This window comes from Meleagris gallopavo, chromosome 5 (genome assembly GCF_905368555.1).
Source record: "Meleagris gallopavo chromosome 5, MGAL_WU_HG_1.1, whole genome shotgun sequence".
Classification (NCBI taxonomy): domain Eukaryota; kingdom Metazoa; phylum Chordata; class Aves; order Galliformes; family Phasianidae; genus Meleagris; species Meleagris gallopavo.
In genome coordinates this window covers 15,272,857-15,294,994 of record NC_139408.1, presented here as the reverse complement: position 1 = coordinate 15,294,994, position 22,138 = coordinate 15,272,857, and the positions used below count along the sequence as shown (strand labels likewise).

Here is a 22,138-nt window from a genome sequence, read left to right as displayed (position 1 = left end):
GAGAATACTCCTGTTTGTAGTGAATTAGTGTCCATAAGTAAGTAAATAAATAAATAAGAAAATAGGAAACAAAAGACAAATGCCACTTCATTTTTTTGCTCCTTCAACCGTGTAGTGCAACTGTAACCAGCATTTCCCATCCATAGCAACTACAGGCTTACGAAGGAGTTACTGCATCTCCAAGAGATTAAGGATAAAGATAACGTACCTAGAAAGAAGAAGTTTCTTGTTAACTTTCATCCAGTGCAAATATTTGATGCCAAGTCAGCTGAAGAAAAGAGCAGTTGGGGGGTTGCTTTGATTTCCCAGCACCTCCATATTGTCAGTCGAGCGCTTCTCTTAGTGTCACAGAATCACAGAAACAGCAAGGTTGGAAAAGACCTACAAGTTCATCCAGTCCAACCGTCCACCTATCACCAATAGTACTCACTAAACCGTGTCCCTCAATACAAAATCCAAACGTTCCTTGAACACCTCCAGGGTCAGTGACTCCACCACCTCCCTGAGCAGCCTATTCCAGTGCCTGACCACTCTTTCAGAGAAGTAGTACTTCCTAATGTCCAGCCTAAATCTCCCCTGTCGCTGCAAGGAGAAAACCAACTACCACCAAGGCCACCCAGCCCAGCAGCTGCTATGCAGCAGCAGACTGGAGATAATGATACATCTCTGAGGTAGTTACTTAACATCCCTCTCATGCTATCTGCACAAGCTGTGATGACACCGCCTAGGCTTTGGCATGTCTAGCTCCTGTCCTATCTCCTACATCAGCCCACCACTTCTTCCAGCAGCACTGATGCTGCCTATATCTGCTCCCCATGAGCCTCAGTCATACTTTCAATCCTTCAAGCTTATACCCTAAAAGTGTTTCCTGGTTAGCTCCTCTTTAGCACAACAAAGCTGACGTGATGACACCATTAACTCAGCTGGAGTCTGTCCTGCAGCCACGAGTACTCAAACAAGAGCTCTTCTCCTCATTTCCATGCAGCACTGCCCAGCTCACCAGTGTATTTCTGACAGCAGGCATAAAGGGACCCAGCTCTGTCTAACATACCTCAAATGGAAGAGCAGATCATGCAGAGACATGAAACAATTAAGTGCTTATTTTATTTCCAATGAGAGCAATATGCCCGAATGCATCTCTCCAGAACTGGAGTTAAAAACAAATACCTTGTTGGTATACATCAAAATTCCAGGCAAGAACTTATGACACGCTACCAGAGATTACATGCACTCAAAAGACAACTGCTGATATAAACCCAGCACAAAACTTGAGGGGCAGCACGGCCTAAGAGATCAGCTCTGAGTAAGTCCCTAGGCCCAAAGCTACAGCTCAAGTCTAAAAGTCCTTGTCCAGTGTTGTAGCATTCATTCCATGCGCTCCATGGCCTGAGATGATAGAATGTCTTAAGAAAAAGGAATAATTTTATGCCCCTCTTTCAATAGCATCGTTTGCATGTCAGAAATACAGCGTCTGGTCACTGATGATTATTCACTGGGGAAAAAGGAGAAGAAAGCACCAGATCTGAAGTTGTGGGTTGACTTTGGATGTTACAAGCTGACATTTTAATACAAGCTTTCAGACTGAGAATATCCCTTTAAATACTGCTTAGAGAGTGGGATATGCTGAATCCAAACCTATTCTGAAGCTGAACATACGTAGATTACAGTAGACATCCAAACAGCTTGTGTGCAACTTCCCACTGCCATTAGTGGGCCATTAGTTGAGGCATATTATGAGATGTGTAACAGGAAGAGAAGGGCACATCAGTAGTCAGTCACTGCACAGTTAAAAAGCAATAAATGCTTACAGCCATTTACAAGGTATTCAGATCACAAAACAGGGAAGTTTGCTCAGCACAGTTGATGCCAATCCCACAACAGTGCTAATGTTACAGCTGGCCAGACCAGTTTCTAAAATGGAAATTTATATCATGCTTTTCACAAAGCTCTGCAAACTTCTTTACTAGTACACAGGCACATTTCACAAAGAGGATGTGAGGAATCTCTCTTGGAAACTGCAAGGGAAAATTCACTTTCAGGCAATTTAAGGCCTCTTCAGGACTATGAAGTTGCACATATTTGTCAAATAAAACTGGAAGTCTGTCAAAGACACCAGCGTACAAGTCTCATCTAACAAGCCTGGCAGGTGCTGGAGCAAAAATCCTTAGGTTTTGTTTTGAATTCAAGATTCCTCTATAACAAAACCCGTTCCCTTCTGCTAGGAGCTATGTCATGGCTATCGCAGAGTCTTCAGTGCTGCTCTCCTGCTCCAAGCCCACACGGCGGATGGACTCCCTGTATTTCTGCCGTCCCAGCTCAATGATGGTTTCGACCTCATCAGCAATGTCCTGGCGGCCACTCTCTTTCATGGCCCTGATCAGCTTGCTCACACAGTCAGGATCCTCTGAGTTTTGCTGGGCCCATGAGAAAAGCATGTCCAGGATTTGCTTATCAAGGTCCTCTCTGAAGAAAAAGAAAAGCAGGGAAGTAAGCAAGACACTCTCTCCTGACTGGCAATCCAAGGAGGCTTTACCTGAGTTCAAGCCAAGAGCTGAAGCTCCACAATAAAGTAATCCAGACACAGAGTTCTCAGCGGACTGTCTTCTCCCCAGCCATCACACAGGAGTTGCAGCTCCTGCACTAAAATCCCCCCAGAATCTTTCTCTAACAGAAATTTCAAATCAAAACATTCTGATTTGGAATGTAATTCCTCCAGAAGAACAGTAGGTCAGTCATAATGAGCCACACTCTCTCCTACTTTTTTGACTTTTTGGTCAGGATCTTTTGAATATAGATATTTACAATTAACCATGGTTTATGGCCCACTGTCAAAGATGGAGTCCAGCCAGGAAGCCAGATCAGAGAACAAAGCAGGAATGTGATGCATCTGAACTACAAAGCTCATCAGACTGGTTATTTCTAAATACTGTTTTAAAACATCAAGCTTTTTTTCATAACAACAAGATAAAATAATCAGTTTTCCATGAAAAATGTAGTGCTTTGAGAAGAATTGTTGGTTAACCCATCTTTTATCCAGTGAAACAACACCAGTGAAAAACTGGCATTAATTTATCCTACTGTCCTGAGCTACGTGTGCTGTTGATTCTTGTGTCCCATCTTACCTGTTATTGTATCCTATGCGCTCAATCTGTTGATAGGTCAAGCCCAGGTTCAGGCCAATGGTCTGCCAGTCAGCTCCCACACGCCTGGCGATGCTCAGCAGGTTTGCCTGTGTCAGGTAGCCAGTCTCAGCATTGCCCAGGTTCAAGGGAGGAAAGGAGAAGCCATTTGATGAACTGGAGGTCTCACCCCAACGGGGTTTCAATCTCTGTGTATAAGAGAAGCGAGAAAGAGAACTTGCTAAGAAAATTCTTTTCATAGAGGACAGCAGTCATTCAGCCTCCATACTGAAATTTTCTGTCTTGTATTGGGAGGATGGAAGATTTTAACTTGGGGCTGAAGGGACAGCTGTAAGAAGCAATGAGCACTCACACTGGCAGTGATCAGCAGTCCTCAGTGCCGTGGAAAAATATAAAATCATAATGTTCATAGTCACAGCTCGTACTGGTATCTTTTCTTCATGCTTTACAGAGCATTTTTTAAAGAATCATCTATATTCTCTGACTAGACTCCCAGTTGACAATGCATATGCCAGAAATGGATCATGTACACAGTCCGAAGTGAAGCATTCAGACTACACATGTATTTATTGCTTTAAGCTTCTTGGAAAATGGTCAAGTTTCATAAAATGAAGTGCCTTTCCTACTGTAAAACACAGCTTGCCCTTTAAAAGCCAGTGGCTCATACCAGAACACTTAGGACCAGTCTTTGTAACTACCTCATCCTAGGCCATTCTTTTCATTGCCAGCATAAGCTGAGTGACTAAGAATTGTATAAACAAAACAGACACTTCCTCTTCCTCCACATTCTTCATACATTCAAAGGATCCACCCTCCCTGATCATGCATCCTTCCAGTGCCCTGACTGGCGAGATGAGCACAAGTTGAAGATTGCTCCCAGTTATTCATATTTCTCCTCTGAGAAGTTGTCATGGAGAGTGGGATATTTCCACCATGACAAAGAGAATGCACGTGGGAGATTCCTGTGCACATCTAATAGAACTCTGATATAAGAAGATTCAAGGAACTGTGTCTGGCTATGTTTCAGTGATCTATCACCACAACTCTACTCTCCATTTTATTTACAGAAGACTTCCTTTGCACGCAAAAATATCTCAAAAAGAAGAGAAGACACTTTCCTTTCTTCCATTTAGATGGGCAATGATTTATTGCAATCAGTCCTTGCATCCATTGTCATAGTGGAAGACAAAATTGGCTGAGTAGGAAGGCCCTGCTCTTTCCCATATAGATTAGGAGACAGAGTAACTCACAGGCAGTTTGATTGGTAAAGTAGCGAGCCAGAGAGAGTCTGGTCCTCTTCTCCTCCTGCTGGCATCTTCAGGAATGCTCTCAGGAACTGCCCCTCGGTAGAAAGAGACCTTTGCAAACAGAAAGCATGCAGTGAGACTCAGATTCAAGCGCAGCAGGCAGATCTGTTTGCACCATAATGTTTCTGCCTGAGAAAGAATGAATTCATAGGTGAGAAACTCATCTATCCTCAGTCCATAAACAAGGCCTCCCAATTAAGTGTGACTGGGAGGGGCACTGAAGTTTCTGCTGTAAAGGTTGGACTCTGCCAACACCCCAAGGGTTAATGGCAGGAATGTAAAGTCAGGGAGCTATCCTGATGAGTGATCCTTCCAGGTATAGTCAATGAAGTGCAGAGCACAATAAAAGCGATGATGATGATAATGATGAAGGAAACAAAATGTCAGTGTCAATTGTTGCTCACCTGGCCTTTTACAGCTTGGCCTTTTCTGTCTACAGGGGAAGTCACGTAGATTTCCTTCATGTTCTTCAAGTGGGAATAAAAAATAAATGACAGACGTCCATCCACACAGTCAGGGCGATCTGTACCAGAGAAGCAGACAACACTCAATTTGTGCTGAAAATTGTGCTTATTTTCAAGCCTAGGCGACAGCCCATCATCCACCAGCAGCTCTTCTGCTACCATCCACTCCTACTGAGATCTGAAAGAATGCTAATCCCCATATCATTTCTGGGTACAAACAGAAAACTGGCTGTGCAGAAAGCAAGTCTTGCGGGTGAAAAAGGAGAATGGCCACAAGGTGGAGACCAAGTTCAAGAATGAAAGGCAAGGCTAGGAAAGGCATGCAGATAGAGTCAAGTCCCTCCTCCAAAATGTCTGAGCTTGCAGCTTTAAGACATCTAGTCACAGTGGGGCATAAAAAAAGTCATTGTGAGTTTTGGCCTTGCTCCTTCTTTTCCTTCTCTCTTAATGGAATATAGAAGAAGCAAGAGAGAGATACACTTTACATTTGGTAATAGGAATTCTCTGCTCTGGATCATTTCAGAAATACCTTCTCAGAGTTAAAAAAAATAAAATAAAATAAAAAGAAAGACTTCTTTCTATATGTTCACCTAGAAACAAACAATATGAGTTAGATCACTACAGGCATTGAGCGCACTGTCTGAGATGCCAGGAAAAGGGCATTACTAGCGGCAGGAAACAGATAGGTCATAAAATTAAAGGGATATTGCCCTTTGAAGGCTACAGCAGTGTGACAGGAAACATAAGCCTGTAAAAAGTGCTTTTATAGGGAAACGTAGACACAAAAGTTGAGGGACCAGAAAATGTGACAGACTAAGTGTCCATGGCCTGTGGGTGAGCGGTGGGTGAGCAAGTACACCAGGCATAGAGCTCCCAGAAGAAACAGGCCTGGAGCTAGGAAAGTCAGAGAGGCAGGAGCAGAAAGGAGCCCAGCACTACCATACCCATATCGATGCTGATGCCTCTCTCAAAAGCTGCAAAGAACTGCTCTCCTTCAAACATTTCCACCATGTCAGATGGCTCAGGTCCTCGGTAGCGGTCCTGCAGCTTCTTCAGCACTGGGTCAACCTGGCAAAGATGACCAAACAGGATCCCACCTTTGGTCTGAAGCAAATATCTGTCCCCATACATCCCTACGCCTATAATGTTCCCTTCGCTCACCTTCAATTTAGAAAAATAATTTTCCACAGAAAGGATGTAAACAAATGAACAAAGCCCCAAATCCTATATGTCAGACATGTTTACTACAGGAAAAAAAAAAAAATCATCAGCAACACCTCTGTCTTTTTTAACAGGTCGTTAGCCTTCAAAGACCGAGATTTACTTGCTACCATTCTCCTCTCATAGTATGTCACCAAAAACATTTTCTCTGCAGAAAGCCACATGGTAAAAGAGCACACAGCTGAGGACACCAGAGAACTCATTTAGGTAATGCAACCTGGAATAACACTGCAAGACCTGGGGTCTCGGGGCAGTTGCAAGTGTGTCTATTTTTCTTTGTATCAGTAAACCTTCTCTTTTACCCCATACCATCCCTGGCAAGAAAGCAGACCCCTAGCATCCTGATCTCACTGAGAGTGCCATTGGTGCCTTCTCTGTGAAACAGAATTCTAGCCCAATATCCAAGATATCAGGAACCCTTACAGTTGTTTATGCCCACAGGTCTTCTCAATACAGGAGAACAAATAAATTAAAAGGAAGTAATCAAATCAGAGGATTATACAGAGGCTTGGAATATGCAGGCCAGGCTCTGCTAGTAAGATGTAATCTGATTAAATAACCCTTGCCTCACTGACCTGCACTGTCAAGGTATAAGTTCTCCAAACACAGATACACATTTCCTTTGCTAATATCTGAAGTAATCCTGCTGAGGGATGATAACTTTAAGACAGAGGCAGTAGAAAAGTGAGTGTTGCCCTATCCTTCAGTACTAAACCAGCCAGCTTAGCTCAAACAGCCCTCCTGCATAGCATGAACTAATCAGATATTGCACAGAAGCATATTAAGGAGGTTCCACTGCTTGTGTTGTAAACAGCAAGGAACACTGGGAAAAGCAACGTTTCTAAGCAGTTCAGTAGAAACGAAAGCAGTGCTTCTGCTGCTGCCCACACTACTCACCTCTGGCAGACAAGTAACGTGTCAACTTTAATATTGTAAGTGAAGCTTATGCCAACACATTTTGCTTCATGTTTTCTGAAGGCTAACATTATTCACAAGGCCAGTTACTGTGGCTCAGCTGAGTTTAACAGCCCTGTTTTCAAGCTTTGCAGAGAAAATCACTGCATGGCATCCACCAGTGCATAGAATGAGTCTTCCTTCCCCTGATTCCCAGTGAACTAGTATCACACTACTAACACGGAGTGGTAACAGCATACCTCAGCCATGACCCTGGGGCAGTGACAAGACCATTTGGTACATTACTGCCCTTGCATCCTGCAAAAGGGGGCCCAGGGAGCTTAGGGAAAATGCAACCTATACCAGACCTTGTGCTTGGGGAGACACTGTAGCAGGACTTGCTCGGGGTCCTTCTTCCTCTGCAGAGCAATGAAGTTCACCTGGTACATACGTAACCGCTCATAAACTTTCCTGGCAATGCCTCCAATGTAGGCCTTGGTGGTGTACCACAGCCAGTACCTGTCAGATAAAGAATTAAGAAAAAGGATGGATCCTGCCTAGGAAGAGAAGTTGGTTCATATTCATGAGATTGCCAACAGTTTGGGTCTTTAGTAATCATTTCTTCACAGGAGAAACATGCTTCAGCAGCTTTCTTATCCTCTGATTCTGGCTCATAGCATATAAGTACTCAGGCTGAGGGTGAAGGATAAAGTGAAGATTTAAGTGAAGAAAGATTTAAAGTGAAGAAGGTTGACGGTAGTGAGAAAGAAATGGAGAACTTGGGAGCTGAGAGGAGTGTGGTCTGGAAACCTGCAGCTGAGGGATTGTAGATTCAGTGTGGGAAGCACTAAATTGAGTGCATTTACTCTAAAGACACTATGCTTGCAAATCTGGACTTCTCTGCATTGCCAGACAAGGAACTGAGAGCATTCCAAGGGGAGCAGAAGCTTTTCTCCACTGCAAATACACAACAGGCAAAGAGATCAGGGTTATGATCAGTAGGTAAAAAAACGCTGGGTAGAGACAAAGTGCTGAGTTGGATCTGACTTGCAAAGGGAAAGAGAAATAGGTAGGACTAATGGCATAACTCATGGTTGGGGTTTGGGAAAAGCAAGACAGAGAAATATCCCGTAATTTCCTCAGGATTAAACCTGCACTTACCAGGAGAAGTGGGTGACTTCAAATACTGCACAGAGATGAGTGAGTTCCAGCATCACTTCATTGGTGATATCATCCCAAGTTTGGCCCTCCACATCCCCACAAAGAAGATGCAGCCTTGACCAATCCAAGTTTGACCCTAAGGACAACAACGATCAAGAGATGTTGGATACAGCAGAATTCTTTAACATGAGGTGAATATATGCATATACTTCGCTACCTTTATCCAGAGCTTTTCAAACCCAGCCACAGTTTTGGGTGATTTACTTTTTCAAAGTGCCCAGTTAAGCCTTATGCCTTTCTCTATAGCATCAAGAACTAAAACTCGGTTAAAAAAGAGCAGTAATAAAAGAATAAGGCAATCTGAATGCTAGAATGTTCTCCAGCAACACAGACTCACTAGACAATTCTCATCATTAGTACTTAGGGCTATTAAGATTTATAACTTTCTAAGTTTGTGGACTGGAGGCTTTTCAATCCTGATGCACTTCTGACATACAAATACCAGGTAGTCTTACAACAAAAGCCAAGCCAATACCCAAAAATCTTTTACTTCCTCACAAGAAAGCAAAGACATGCCAGGGAAAACTGGAATTAGAAGACACAGAGTATCCAGCACGTCACCAGAGGAATCCCTGGCAAATCTACTACTGATTTGAGGCTCTTCATATTAGTACTCGGAGTGGGAGATGGTTCCACGTATAATTGTATAATAATTGAAAGATTGCAGTAGCTCAGAACCTAATCCATCAGCAGGAAGAATAGAAAGTAGATCCCTGGAGGCAGCATCTTCATTATCAACTTCAAGCTATTCCCAGTCACGAATCAAAGCCCTTTTACAATGCATTTCCTCGTTTTGTAGAAGTGTCTCTCCAAACCATCATACCAAACCCAGCAGACCAAACATATGTGGTTCAGCAGGGAAATCTATTTGCCACAGCAGTTCTCCTAGCTTGCATTGCTGGTCCTGTGAAGCCCAGCTGCTGGGCCTCAGCTGCCTTTGGCTCTCACCACTCTGCACCAGCACCAACCACACAAATGTACCTTGCTGCTTCTGCAGACAAAGCTAAAAACTTGGTTATTAACAGTCGAGTCAAACAAAATGCCCAGCTTGCCGCTTACTATTTTCCACACAGTGTTTCTATTTTCCAATTTTGAGAATAAACTGACCTGTGACCCCAAGTGGGAGCGGGAGCTGAATTCTCACAGGCGTGAGGAAATCTACCAGGGAATCCTGGGAGAGGCAGAGCAGAGGACTGGCTTTGCATTCTGCATCAGCTGTGAGTTCCGCTATCTCTTCTGCAGAGACTGGCAGAACCTGTGCATAGAATGCAACACAGAGAGAGGAGAAATCAGACACCCAAATCCCCTCATTTCCCACAGAACACCCCCAAGCACTCAGCAAGCAAATGCAGCTCTTGGCTCAGGACACAGTGGGAAATGGAAGCATAATGAACTTTAGCAGCATCCACTAACTTTACAGAACAACTAATTTTAGTGGGTTTGCTCTAGAATTAGATCTGCATAAATAATCCCTCCAAACCTCACTTGCTGAGCTGTTCTGCCAGGCTCAGTATATTTTGTAATGGAACAAGAAGCAAACGATACTTCTCTTCATGATATTTTCGTGCTGATCTGCAGGGGGGAGCACCACAAGGAAACCCACTTTCCCATAGGGGGCAGCTTGAAGAGCAGCCCATTTTGCAGACAGGAAAACTAAGGCAGAAAGTGCTAGGAGATGGGTCAGCCCATGAGGCATCCATGTCAGACACTACTTTCTCTAGGGCAGACATTTCACCCTGTGTTTTGCTGCTTGACATAGGTTAGCAGCTGCACCAAGGGCTGACCAGGACTCCTTTTTTTAGGCATACATACCTGCAGTTTGACACTGCGAGTCTCTTCAGTGACTCCAGGAGGGAAGGTCACTTTGATGTTTGGATCCACACTGGAAAAGAGTAATGTCCCCTCTGTTGATACTTTGCATTCATTTTGCACAAGTCGAGACACAACAAGGAACCAGGAGAAGTGAAGAACACTACAGCGAGCCACGTCCTTCTGTAACAGAGGACAGGAAAGAAGTGAAAACATATGGGCATACCACACAACACTATAGTGGCAGGAAAAATAGAGGCAGTAACACCAAAACAGATAAGAGCACCAGGATGGAAAGAGTAGCAAGTCATCACCTCCAGCAGACACACCTCCATGAGAAAGGAATCCTACAGCTGAAATCCACTCCATCTCATAGCAGCCAGTCAAAACACAGCTCATGAGATATTTCAAGCAGACTCCCCCATGGCTGGGCAAAAACAAAGAGAGTGACAGGAAAGATGTGTGTCACCAGTCATTCCAGCCTGCTTACCTTTGACTTTCTCTTCTCCACTTGTGTTCTCAGGTCACTCCAGCTCTGCCCACTAAAGGTCCGAACAACCACCTCACGCTTGTGAAGAGTTTCTGGAGAGGCATATGGCATCCAGATCTCTACCTCCTGGCACAAAAGCAGTCCCGTAAGACACCAACATAAAGCCTCAAATCAATCCTAGCTCTGCTCAGTGGCATCTTGGGTAAACAAGGAGAGGAAAAGCAAGGCCCATAGGCAGGGAGTAGAGCAGGAGATGGGAATCTGCTCTGTCTTGCAGCCTCAGGAGAGGTGACAGGAGACGTCTGATGTGCTGTGTATTGTGACTGCAGGAAAAGCAGCCTGTGGGCAGAAATGGCAAAGTAACCTTTCCAGTGAATAGCTGTCACCCATGACAGAGCTGGTGATGTAAGTATTTACCAGCATGAATGAAAATGACACTATCAGACTTTTGTGGAACAACATGAACTATTTTCCCTGCAGATTAAGGGCAAATGCTAAAAATCATGAAGAAAGAGGGTTGTGAACAAGGAAGGTTATAGCTTAGCTCAAGCAGAAGTACTTGGGAAGGAAAAGGAGCCAGAACAGCACAGTACCAAGGAAGTTGGATATGTTCTTTGAGTCTTTGCAGTGCAGCTTCTTTGACAGTAAATCCTGCAGCTACTTACAAATAGCAGTGACAAGGATAGCTGGCTCTACAGTCCCAAAAGACTCCCAAAAGACTCTGCTGAGCTACTGCATAGGCAGATCATTCAGCAACAGCCTGTGTCTGCCCTCACCTGCTGGAATTTGACCCCATGAGGCTGCAACTCCAGGACTTTGCTCAGCAGGACATCATGGTGTCTCAGCTTCACCCACCGAGGGTCTGGTGCCAAGGTTCGGAAGTGGATCCGCAGAGAGTCAGAGGCAGCCTCTGGTGGAAAGTAGAAACGGATGCCACAGGCCAGGAACACTTCACAACCTTCAGAGGTCACTGTGAAACTTCCAGAAGAAATACATGAATGTGTGACACTGCAATGATTCCGACCCTTCAAAAAGTCAGCAGAGAAATCTCCCACCTTGTGTATGACTGGCCTAGTGAGGCAGTAAGCTGCCTATGCACATACAGAATGTCTACAATGTAGAATCTTGTCTGGGGCCTTGTTACACTACTGTAATATAAGTTCTTGGTAAAGAAGCATACCTATCCTCTTCTGGTGCAAGGAACAGTCTTCGTAGCTCTGTGGCACTGGATTCATCTGCAGCAACCAGGTTTCAGTAGGAAGAGGAGGCAGAGGTTATTTAGATGAAGTTAGACAAGAAAGGTTGAATTTACCTTCCAGTTTTGGCTTAATCCTAATCTGACAGAAGTAAAGGAACCCTGCTTCAGATCAAGCAGCAGCAGCAGGCGGATGGGAAGAAGCAAAGGGGTGCCAGGGCACACTGGAAATGCTGATTCTCTCCCCCAGTAAAACTTAGGAGATAGAAAATCTACCAGACCCAGAGCTCTCAGGACCATGACTGATCACCTATAGCTGCCTGTTGTGAATGTAAGCACTATTGTGAAACTCTGCTCAGATTTCTGCTCATTCATCATCTTCATCTCAGAGAAAGGGCTGCTGCCCTGCAGCCAAGGAAGAAGGGCAAAGCAGGAGATAACTGCACAGTTGAATCATCTCTGATTGCTCCTGTGCTTCTAGCGTGAGCCACCATGGCCTGAAGGTCATGCACCAAGTCCAAGAAACAGTATTCTCCCTTATTGTACCCTTCTGATCTGTTTCATATGAATCCAATTTTCACTTTCACTGAAAAATCTTTCTGAAGAGCAGGACTAGCAAGCCAGTTTCTAGGACCTCTGAGACCTTCAGAACAGGCTCAGGCTCATAAAAACAAATTGCCTGAATCATTACAACCTAATAATAACGCCACACAAATAAACACTAATCTGATTGCCCCCTGCTTCTCTTCTTTAATTCAAACCCATTCATGCCATGCTGGGCCGAGCAAGAGAACAGCTGAGCAAACCCACAGAAGCAGAAGCCTTGCAATTACCAGCCTGCAGGGACAGCTCAGTTTCTCCTAAAGGGTTGCCTCGGAGGTGCACAAATGGTGCAGTCTGTATCTCAGGGGGGACAGCACGGAGGAGGTTGCTCTGCAGATCAAGCCTGGACAAATTGGGCAGGCTGGCGAGCGATGCAGGGACTGTCACCAGAAGATTGCTGTGAAGATGTAGCCGCCGCAGAGACTTCAAATTGCCTGCAGGTTAGAACAGGCAATGACTCCCCACCCATGCTGTTAATTGTATTGCACATCAGCTCTCTCCACACGCTCACACACTCCTGCCTTTCAGCACTGGATATCCATTCCTCTCACACATGTGCAATAAGGGAAAGGCACAATAGCTCTACGTATCTTTAGTTCCCAAAATAAGCAAGGCTGCTGAACTAGCAGAGAGGCAATGCAGCCACCTCTGTTCTATGCTTTACAGCATCAATGGCACCTCCTGGGCAAAAAGAGAGGAGTCAAGAGCCAGTAAAGCTAGAGGAAGCTGGGCACTGGAATTCAGAGCCTGGCTCAGTGGGTTGCTCCATAACACAGAGCCTGATTTCAAGCTGTTTTACCTCCTCTTAAGGCCCAGCTCTTTTTTTTTCCAGTTCTGGATGCTCCTAAAAACCAACCAGGCCAGACTCAACTACATTAGGTTGCATGAAAATCCTAGGAGGGTTTCTGATTCACAGAAGCAGAAAGCATGGACCATAGATGCCCTCCTAATGCCCACAGGGACTGACTCAACCAAGCATGTTTTTTCTGGATATCCCTCCCATTTTGGCTCTAGTGTAGCAGACACTTTGTCCTAGCAATTCTGGGAACAGAAGCAAAAGGCTCAGGGATCCTAGCCTGTATCAAAAACTCAGCAGACTCTCTTTCTTACCACCTAAGAAAACAGGTACCTAAACAATCTGGGATGCTTGATAGCTGATTCCCAGAGAGATCCAGTTCTGTGCAGCTGTGCAGATTTCCAACCTCTTCAGGGAGATGTTCCAACACATTTTCTGAGAGATCCAGTTCCTCCAATGCTGCCAGCTCCCCAATGCTCTGAGGTAAGTCCTTCAGCTGATTTTTCATAGCAGAGAAGAAAGTCAGCTTGCTCAGTGAGCCAAAGTTCTCAGGAAGAGCCACCAAGTTGTTGTGGCTCACCAAGAGCATGCGGAGGCTGGTGAGGCAAGGGATGCAGCTGGGCAAGGTGGAAAGACTATTGAAGCTGAGATCCAAGTGAGTGAGACATCTCAGGGTCCCAATATCTGGTGACAAGCTTGTCAGGGAACCGTGCTGACATGAACCAAATTCATCTCTGACATGGCCACCTAGGTGCAAAGGGAAGTGGGGGAAGAAGTCAATATAGTGCAAGAATATCTCATCAGCCTCACATAACACTCTTTTCTGAAGCTATAACATGGAGACTAAGATGATGGTGAGTTTCTGATCACAATGTGCAGCACTAATTACAAAGTTTTGTAGGTTTTCTGCACCTTGACTCCGTTTCTTGATCTGCGAAAGGGGTATAATCATGAAGATCTGCTGGGAAACCAACAGACGTTACAGTGAACCCATAGAACCCTGCTTAACACATGTGGGGCAAAGTTCAGAAAGAACCAGGCCACTCCATACACATACCATCACTCAGTGTAATGGCACACACTCTTGCAAGCCCCTCAACATTCTACCCCTAGTCCCTACATCAGTGCGCAACACACAGTGCTTTATGGACAAGGGAGAACTTCCTCACACACCTTCCAGACTCTGCCCACATTGTTAGGGAGTGAACAGCCCCAAGGAATGAGACCTGCCCTTATAAGACAGATGAGAAAAGCAGTGAAAATGTGGCAAAAGAACCCAACAACTCATTCAGTATTGTGTAGGCCGGATGAAAGCACAGAGAGAGAAGGTGCCTCAGTTTGGGACACTCAAACTGGTGGTTGCACCTTGGAAAAAGAAGTCAAGCACACACAAAAGCAAGCTTCCAGAATTCTCCATCTCTTCTTTGTCTCCTATTCTCCTTCTACTACTCTACCTGTGAGGGCAACATTTGTTATGCTACATAATGGCAAAGAATGTAAACAATCTAAGAGAAACATTGTACCTGGGACATTAAAATCCCAGTCCAACTATTTTATTCCACTTCAGGATGTTTAGAGTATGTGTACAAAACAAGTATCATAAAAGGTATTGCCATTAACCTCACCTTACTGCGGGAGAAAAGACAAACAAAATGATCTGTATGAGATTTTATAAGCAATCTGTGGTAGGTGTAGAAATGAAGCTCAGTCGTGAGAGCTTTCAGCTGGAACCCTGAATTCTTTTATCTCTCGTGATTTTAAAATTTCACCTCCCAGAGATCAAATGACTCAATCTAATACTAAAATTATACCATTCATATTGAGACCCTCTTACAATTAAGAGATAAGGAAATCAAGAAATGTTATAATTCAGATGTATGTCATTACAGAATGCTGAATGACACACACTCCGAGTCATACTTTTATAAAATATTGAACAGCCTCCTCTGGTGTGTGCTAAACCTATGCTCATTGACACAATGCAAGGATTATGTTAGGACTGATTCAGAACAAACCCCAGCAAGGGCAGCTCATTATACTAACAAAAATGAAAGAGGAGCCGAACGTTATCAAAAGCATTTTTTAATTTCCCTCTTTTTACACAGCTGTGCAAAAATTGCTCTTCTTCTAGAGAATGGATAAAGAAAATGTTGCAGCGTCAACCTAACCAGGCTCCAAAAACTGGTCCTTACGCAGCTGTAGAGGCAAAAGAAGGATATAAATGTCTAGAAGCTGATTCTTGTTGAAATCTGCGTGCAGCTCTGAGCAAGACTAAGTGCCGATGCCCCAGCAGAGGTCACTGGAGCAAAAAAGCTCTACGGCAGCTTGTTCTGCAGATGTGGAAAGATGGAAAAACACCAACATGAAGCTAGGTGATGGGTCCAGGAACTCACCTTTGAGCACCAGGGACTTCAAGCGCTTCAGATACGGAAGGATGATCAGCGCAGCGTCAAGCAAGTGATCGTTACTGCTGAGCCGGAGGAGCTCCACCTGCACCACCTCTGCCGGTTGCCTCTTGAACAGCCGGAGCAGCCGACAACAGCCATCGGGATAAACATCCAGAGTGAGCCTGTTGTCTGCCAAGCAGGAGTCAGTGAGCGAAGGAGCCCCCGGAGCCCCCTCCTCATGCTCTTCCACAAGCTTCAGCAGCTCTGCCATCTTCTGCGTCTTGTCCAAGGGGACCAGACATGCTCTGACCTGCCAGGCGGGCAGGCAACGGCAGGCTGCCGGGATGGGGAAGAAGAGAAAGGATGGCTCTGAAAGAGAACAGATATGCACGCTGAAGGCCTCCTGCCCCAGCCTAGGGTGGCTGGAAACTGTTTAGAGATACAATAAGACGGCAGGAGGTGTGTTGACAAAAAGCTTTGTGGGCAGAGGGGACAGAAATGCAGAGCTCTGCAGAATCACAGAATGGCCAGGGTTGGAAGGCACCTCAAGGATCATGAATCTCCAACCCCCCTGTCACATGCAGGGCCACCAACATCCACATTAAATACTAGATTGGGCTGCCCAGGGCCCCATCCAATCTGGCCTTGAACACCTCCAGAGATGGGGCATCCACAACCTCTCTGGGCAGCCTGTTCCAGCACCTCACCACTCATTGTAAAGAAGCTTCTTGTTCCTAGAGAGAACATCTAAGTTTTCCCAGCTGATATCTGCAAATTCAGGGAACGGAGTAAATATCTGTTATTCCAATTATCTATCATAATAAATATCAAACTTTAAAAGGTATAAATGTAAGTGCCTATGCTTTGTGCAGAACATAAAGTGCCTCAGTGAGAAGGTTTACATGCAAGCAGGGAAAGCGGGGCAGGGAATGCAGAGACAGGAGTAGCAGCTCTCCCAGGCCAGCACGCTGCCACCAACCTTCATCCAACCCAGTTGTGAAATCGGGTAACAGTGGCTGGAATACGGAGATGGAAACAGGCAAAGGGCAGTGGAGCAAATGCAGCAGGGCTGGGGAGAGGATATATAAGGGCTACTGCATAGGGCACGGGGCTGCCACTCTCACCACCAAACAGGGCGCTAAGCCACGGCGGGTAGCACCCCCAAAAAGAGCCATCGCACGCAGCTCCCGGAAGGAGCAGAAACTTTCCAAGAGACACACTTGGCAAGCACTTTGTGAAACTGTGGAAAACTGTGGAAAGCTCCGAGCAGCCCCCGAGCCCCCGCTCCCGCACCGCACCGCCCCACACACACACACACACCCTGCGTCCCCGCGCCCGGCCGCTGCGGCTCGGCCCCGCCGCTTCCTGCCAAGTCGGTCCCGGGGCGGGCCGAGGAGGGGGAGGTGCCGCGGCAGCGGGTGCGGGGACACGGGGTGTGCAGCCCTGTGCAGCGGGACCGGGCCCGCGGGGGGCGGGGGCATCGGACCCTGCGGTGTTTGCTGCGCTCCCAGTGTTGCTGGCGGAGCGGTGCTATGAGGCGCTTCCCCAGGTGCAAAGCCTGGCGGTGCTCTACCAGCGGGGGGAAAGCGCCGTGCCCTTGAGGAGAGGCTCTTTCCTCAGGGCAAGCCTCTCACGGGGGGAGCAAACAGTGCGTTCTGGGATAGAACCCTTTCAGAGGAACTTTTCGGTTACACAAAGCGGAAACGACGACTGCCACCCCTGCGCCTCGACCGCGCATGCGCAGCCCTTTGCTGTACAGAGCGGCTGTCGCGAGCATCCCTCAGCTCCCCATTGGTTGGCCCGCTCGCCTGGTCGAGTCCAATGGAAGCGCGCGTTGTTGAGAGGTGACGGGAAGAAGGCGTTGCCGAAGCCCCGCCCTTTCCTTTTCGCCGCCGGGCTGTCGTAGCGACCGCACGTCCCGGGCCTGCCTCACGCCGCCACCGCCTCGCCAAGTGAGCGCGGGGCGGCTCTGTGTCCCGTACCGTCGTCCCTTCCGCGGGAATGAGCGCTCCCCGCCCGCCCGCGGCCCTCAGCGGGGCTTGGGCGGGACCGCTCGGGACAGGGAGGGGGGTAATGGCGGCCATGTGCTCCGGCCTGGGCCTCTGAGGAGAGGGACGGGACGGGACGGGATGGCAGCGCCGAGGCGGGGCGGGCTGCGGGGCGAGGGGCGATTTCCACATCGGGAGGCGTCGGGCCGCGCCGGCTGCGGGCTATCGGGACAGCGAGCCCTGCTGGGCACGGCGGGGTTCGCGGCCTCCGTGCTGGGCCTGCAGTGGCGGGAGGCGGGAATGCGGCCTCTCGCCACAGTTTTATTTAATAAGTAGAGGAAAGGGAAAGGACCGGTTATCAAGCTAGATCTGTGGCATTAAAGATTTCGTTTTTGTTTTCCAGGATGCGTTACGTTGCAGCATACCTTCTCGCAGTCCTTGGTGGCAATGAGTCCCCCACGTCAAAGGACTTGAAAAAAATCCTCGACAGCGTTGGCATCGAGACAGATGATGAACGCCTGAACAAGGTGGTGCTGCACTCTGCTTCCAGGGCTTATGTCCCTGTTGGTGTTGAATGTTGTAGCTGTTCTGTTGTCTTCAGTGTTTCTTTTTTTCCCTTTATGTTGGTGTGGTATTACTTCTCACTGATAACATGATTTCATTACATTACACGACATACATATATGTAGTCATGACTGCGTAATTCCATATGTGACTTCCAAAATGCTGCTTATCCCATCAGAACTATTTTGTACAACATCTTTGTAGAAGTCTGGCTTTACCTCTGTCAATTGTTGCTGCCTTCTGACATAAAATCCAAAGAATTTGAAATATAACGGGATGATAGTTACAGATAATATTTACAGAAAGTGAATTCTGTTCAAATGTAATGTGTGGTTTGCACTTGAATGCTTAACTTTGGCTTTTGGTCAGTTTTAGTTAACAACAAACATTTCTGAAGATCTGATATTCAGCATTATGTTGTCTCAGTGTACTGTAAAGAAACCTTTGTACCATCAGCAAGAAACGTAGGTAAATTATAATGTGGACAGTTAAGGTATTCAGTAATAGGATGTAGGACAATTTTAGAAATAATTGCTGAAATGGTTGTATTGAGAAACAGGCTTTTAAAGAGAGAGTATCCTAATTGAATGTTTCTTGTGAGGCAGCAGTCTTTTCTTTTGGGCTGAAGGATAAATGGCCATGGGATGAGAGGACCTGCCCCACACATGTATGCAGAGTGCTTCTGGAGAGGAGGAGAAAGCTCTAGACTGTTTTGCCATCAGCCCAATCCAATAATGTATGGACCTAGCTGAGAGCATCCTTATGTGGTTCGGGATCTTGACTTGAACTTATGGTGCTCTTGTTTAAACACAAGGTCCTTCTGCCTTGGCTTGCTTACGTTTCTTTAATACCTTCATACTTTACTTGTTTTCTGTGATCCTCCAATATCTCCATTATCAGAGAAGGCATCTCTGGAATTGGTGCTACTCAAGATTAATTCATTCATTTCTATTTGCACTGGCTGCATTTTTTGCCAGCATAAATCTAGTGGGCTCCCAAAAGCATCTTCTAGTTTTATCAGGCATACAAGAATGTAATTTCACAGATAGTGCGCAATGCGCAAGCAGGAGGTGTGTGCTGGAAATATACCAAAAATTCTTTGGTAACTGCAGTGTTCACGCTCTTGGCAGGAATTCACCAGTAAGATCTGTGAGGTATTTTATTGTTTTTATAAAATGCTTGATCATTTTTTGTGTGTTGCTTTCCTCACCCTTGCTGGTATAACAATGGTAGTAAAACTGAAGTTAGGACTCTCTGTGCCAGTGCAGGGGTGTAACCAGCTTGGCTGTAACATTTGGTAATGTTAGGAACAGGGCCCTGTTTGGTTGTTGGTCTGATGCCCAGCACTTCAGAGCCTCCCAGTGGATATTGAGCAACATATGCAAACAGTCCCACAGCAACTAACAGACCATTAGTGGGGTTTCCCAGTTGGCTTGGTGACATCTGTGTATCTTGCCTTTTGTAAAGTTCATGGATTCGTTATGAATTTCTTGTAATAGATTTCACAAAGAAGCTTTTGCAGAGAAGAAAAAAAATCTAGATGCAGTTCTTACTGCAATGACTTGTTCCTTCCACTGAGAAATAAGGAATGCTGGAGCTGTGCAAGCAGCAGGATGGAGGCATTGCACATAGTAATCAGTACCTGTTTAAATGTAGCTTATACTCATGTTGTTTTGAAGCTATTAATGTTGTAAATGTAATTTACACAGGTTATTAGTGAGCTGAATGGAAAAAACATTGAGGACGTCATTGCTCAGGGTAAGTACAGTCTTGAGTGTCACAGATAATTGCCTCTGCTATTTGGGTAGCTTAGACTTGGGAGCGCAGAATTGCTGCCAACTTCCTGATTATTCACCATTTTCCTCTTGCAGTTGAGGACTTTCATGCTGTGTTTCTGCTGAAATGCTTGAAATTCAGCAGGTCCATTCTAATTCCTAGCAGGTTGGTGCCAGTACCTGTGGGGTTTCGCTTGTGGACCATATTATACTGGAAGACTTAAATGTGTATGAGCTTACTGGTAGTTTGCTCATGACATAGTTTTCTGGACATATTTAATGAAAGAAGGATTGACTGTTCTTTATTTCTTTTTCTTTCTTTTTTTTTTTTTTTTTTGCATTTACTCATTTGTACACACCTCTTATTTAAGATATTTACTTATTTGCTGTTAACTGTAATTAAGTGTCAGTGCACTTAAAGGCAAGTTACACCCCCAGTGTAACCCCATACCAAGCCTCTTCAGCACACATCTCTTCTGTGACTCCCCACATCTAGTAATCCCTTTTCTCAAGGACAGAATTTTTAAGTGCTGAAGGATGTTTGAAAGCTTGTGCTCTTACCTGCTGGCTCCAATCGAATCTGGGACTTAAAACATTATTTGACTGGATCATAGGGCTGAAACAATGCATAGTTGAGGTAGTGCAAAGATCTAGGCATAATTATTTTCTATTTTTGAAAATACTTAGGCAAAAGGGAACTTTTAAGCATATGTTTGCTTAAATATTGTCAGGACTTTGCCTGGTATTGCTGTTCTGAGTGGTAACGGGGTGTTTTCTTGATGTGGTCTGAAGGCCTAAGAGAGCCGTTATGTGTGTGCTTACAACACATTAATTGTTTCATTATGTAATACTTTTTCTTAAAAGAAATTGTTTCTTAGAACTTACTGACATGCATATGGAACATGTTTGTTTACTTGGCTGGTTCATTAGAGCTTGAAGTAACAAGGAATTATTTGGAAACAGATTCCTAGAAACTGGATATAAGCAAGCATACAGTGTACGTGACCTCTGGATGCCAAGGGAGCCTTGCTATGTGAAAGGTAGATGCCAGAGAGCTAACTTTTCCAAAGACGAGCATAAATCAGAAATGAGTTTGCTAATCTCCCAGGAGATGCGATAGGTTTCATAGGGTATTGGAAAATTTGGTTAAGATACTGTACTCTCTGCAATAAATATCTTTTTTCTTTTCCTCCCTACAACCCCAGTCATCCACTCACAGTTTTCTGTACCCTTTAAAAAAAAAAAAAAAAAGCAAAACAACCCATATTTTTTGGAGATATCTTGAGATTATCTATTTCTGGGCTTTATTCAGAAAACATAATATGTCTGTACATGTCAAATTGGATGTGTTTGCTACTGTTCTTATGATAGTTTTTGAAAAAAATCTGAGGTTTTGTATGAAAAAGAAAGTTTATTAGTATGCATCACCATTTTCAGGATAAGTTTTCAACGTGAGGTTTAAGGTTTTTTTTGTTGGGTGGGTTTTTTCATACTTTACAGGTGCAGCTTCTTGTTCCTTGCAGTGATAGTGATGGAGTGATAGTTCAGTTCATGTGACATGGAGTAAGATTTTTCTTGATCTCTGTTCTTGCCTGACTGTGCTGGCCACGAGCAGTTCAATAGTTCTCTTGTTTCCCGTTCAGGTAACGGAAAGCTTGCCAGCATGCCAGCTGGGGGGGCTGTGGCAGTCTCTACTGGAGGGGTCTCTGCTGCTCCTGCTGCAGGTGCTGCCCCTGCTGCTGGTGAGTATGACTGGAGAGGCATTGTTACAGGGCAGTTCCATTTTTTCTGTTCAAATCTTAATGCTTATGTCCCAGTTTCAACACTTTAACAGATCACTACATGATTGAAAAATGAACTAAACTGTTATTTTTGCTATGGGCAGTGAGAAATGCTTGCTCTTTTTTGTCCACTTTGAAGTTTGTTTTGGCTTAGAACTGAAAATCAGATTTCACTGCTTAAAGGATATCCCTTCAGTAGCAGTGTCTGTGTCCCATAAGTGTTTATATTTGACTACTGAAAGGGAACAAAAAGTCCTATTGAAGATCAACCATGGAGGTCCAAACACTATTAATGTGGAAGCTGAGAACACTAAAATGTGTTTCTTGAAAACCTGTGTACAAAAAGATAAATACTAACCATTGGCTTGCCTGTTTTCTTCAGCTGAGGAGAAGAAAGAAGAGAAGAAGGAAGAATCTGAAGAATCTGATGATGACATGGGATTTGGCCTATTTGATTAATTATTTGTTATACAGAAATTATTAAAATTGTTTGTTTAAATTTT

General features: G+C 45.1%; 2 protein-coding genes and 1 non-coding gene across 3 annotated transcripts; 2 read left to right on the top strand and 1 right to left on the bottom strand.

Annotated features, from left to right (window-relative positions):
* Positions 1-1,085: 1,085 nt before the first annotated feature.
* On the bottom strand, positions 1,086-17,103 carry PIDD1 (p53-induced death domain protein 1). The gene is made up of 16 exons (XM_031553463.2): positions 16,848-17,103; positions 15,534-15,896; positions 13,474-13,887; positions 12,575-12,778; positions 11,727-11,781; positions 11,323-11,524; positions 10,547-10,672; positions 10,060-10,239; positions 9,355-9,502; positions 8,188-8,323; positions 7,395-7,545; positions 5,856-5,979; positions 4,852-4,970; positions 4,391-4,498; positions 3,123-3,328; positions 1,086-2,463 (listed from the first exon to the last, which is right to left on the bottom strand). The coding sequence occupies exons 2-16, from the start codon at positions 15,796-15,798 to the stop codon at positions 2,226-2,228; spliced, it is 2,676 nt and encodes an 891-aa protein (XP_031409323.2). The 5' UTR covers positions 15,799-15,896; positions 16,848-17,103; the 3' UTR covers positions 1,086-2,225.
* A 219-nt stretch (positions 17,104-17,322) lies between these two features.
* RPLP2 (ribosomal protein lateral stalk subunit P2) lies at positions 17,323-22,138 on the top strand. The gene is made up of 5 exons (XM_003206311.5): positions 17,323-17,479; positions 17,919-18,042; positions 19,789-19,837; positions 21,498-21,596; positions 22,018-22,138. The coding sequence occupies exons 2-5, from the start codon at positions 17,920-17,922 to the stop codon at positions 22,092-22,094; spliced, it is 348 nt and encodes a 115-aa protein (XP_003206359.1). The 5' UTR covers positions 17,323-17,479; position 17,919; the 3' UTR covers positions 22,095-22,138.
* On the top strand, positions 19,998-20,130 carry LOC116216719 (small nucleolar RNA SNORA52). Its single transcript, XR_004160036.1, has one exon. It is a non-coding gene; the product is annotated as a small nucleolar RNA SNORA52 (small nucleolar RNA).

Coding starts and splice junctions, on each gene's coding strand:
- RPLP2 (XM_003206311.5), top strand. CDS start 17,920: ATGCGTTACGTTGCAGCATACCTTCTCGCAGTCCTTGGTGGCAATGAG. Junction 18,043..19,788: donor ATGATGAACGCCTGAACAAG/GTGGTGCTGCAC, acceptor TAATTTACACAG/GTTATTAGTGAGCTGAATGG. Junction 21,597..22,017: donor AGGTGCTGCCCCTGCTGCTG/GTGAGTATGACT, acceptor TGTTTTCTTCAG/CTGAGGAGAAGAAAGAAGAG.
- PIDD1 (XM_031553463.2), bottom strand. CDS start 15,798: ATGGCAGAGCTGCTGAAGCTTGTGGAAGAGCATGAGGAGGGGGCTCCG. Junction 10,240..10,546: donor TGGAGAAGAGAAAGTCAAAG/GTAAGCAGGCTG, acceptor CCTCTGTTACAG/AAGGACGTGGCTCGCTGTAG. Junction 5,980..7,394: donor AGTGTCTCCCCAAGCACAAG/GTCTGGTATAGG, acceptor CATCTTTGCCAG/GTTGACCCAGTGCTGAAGAA.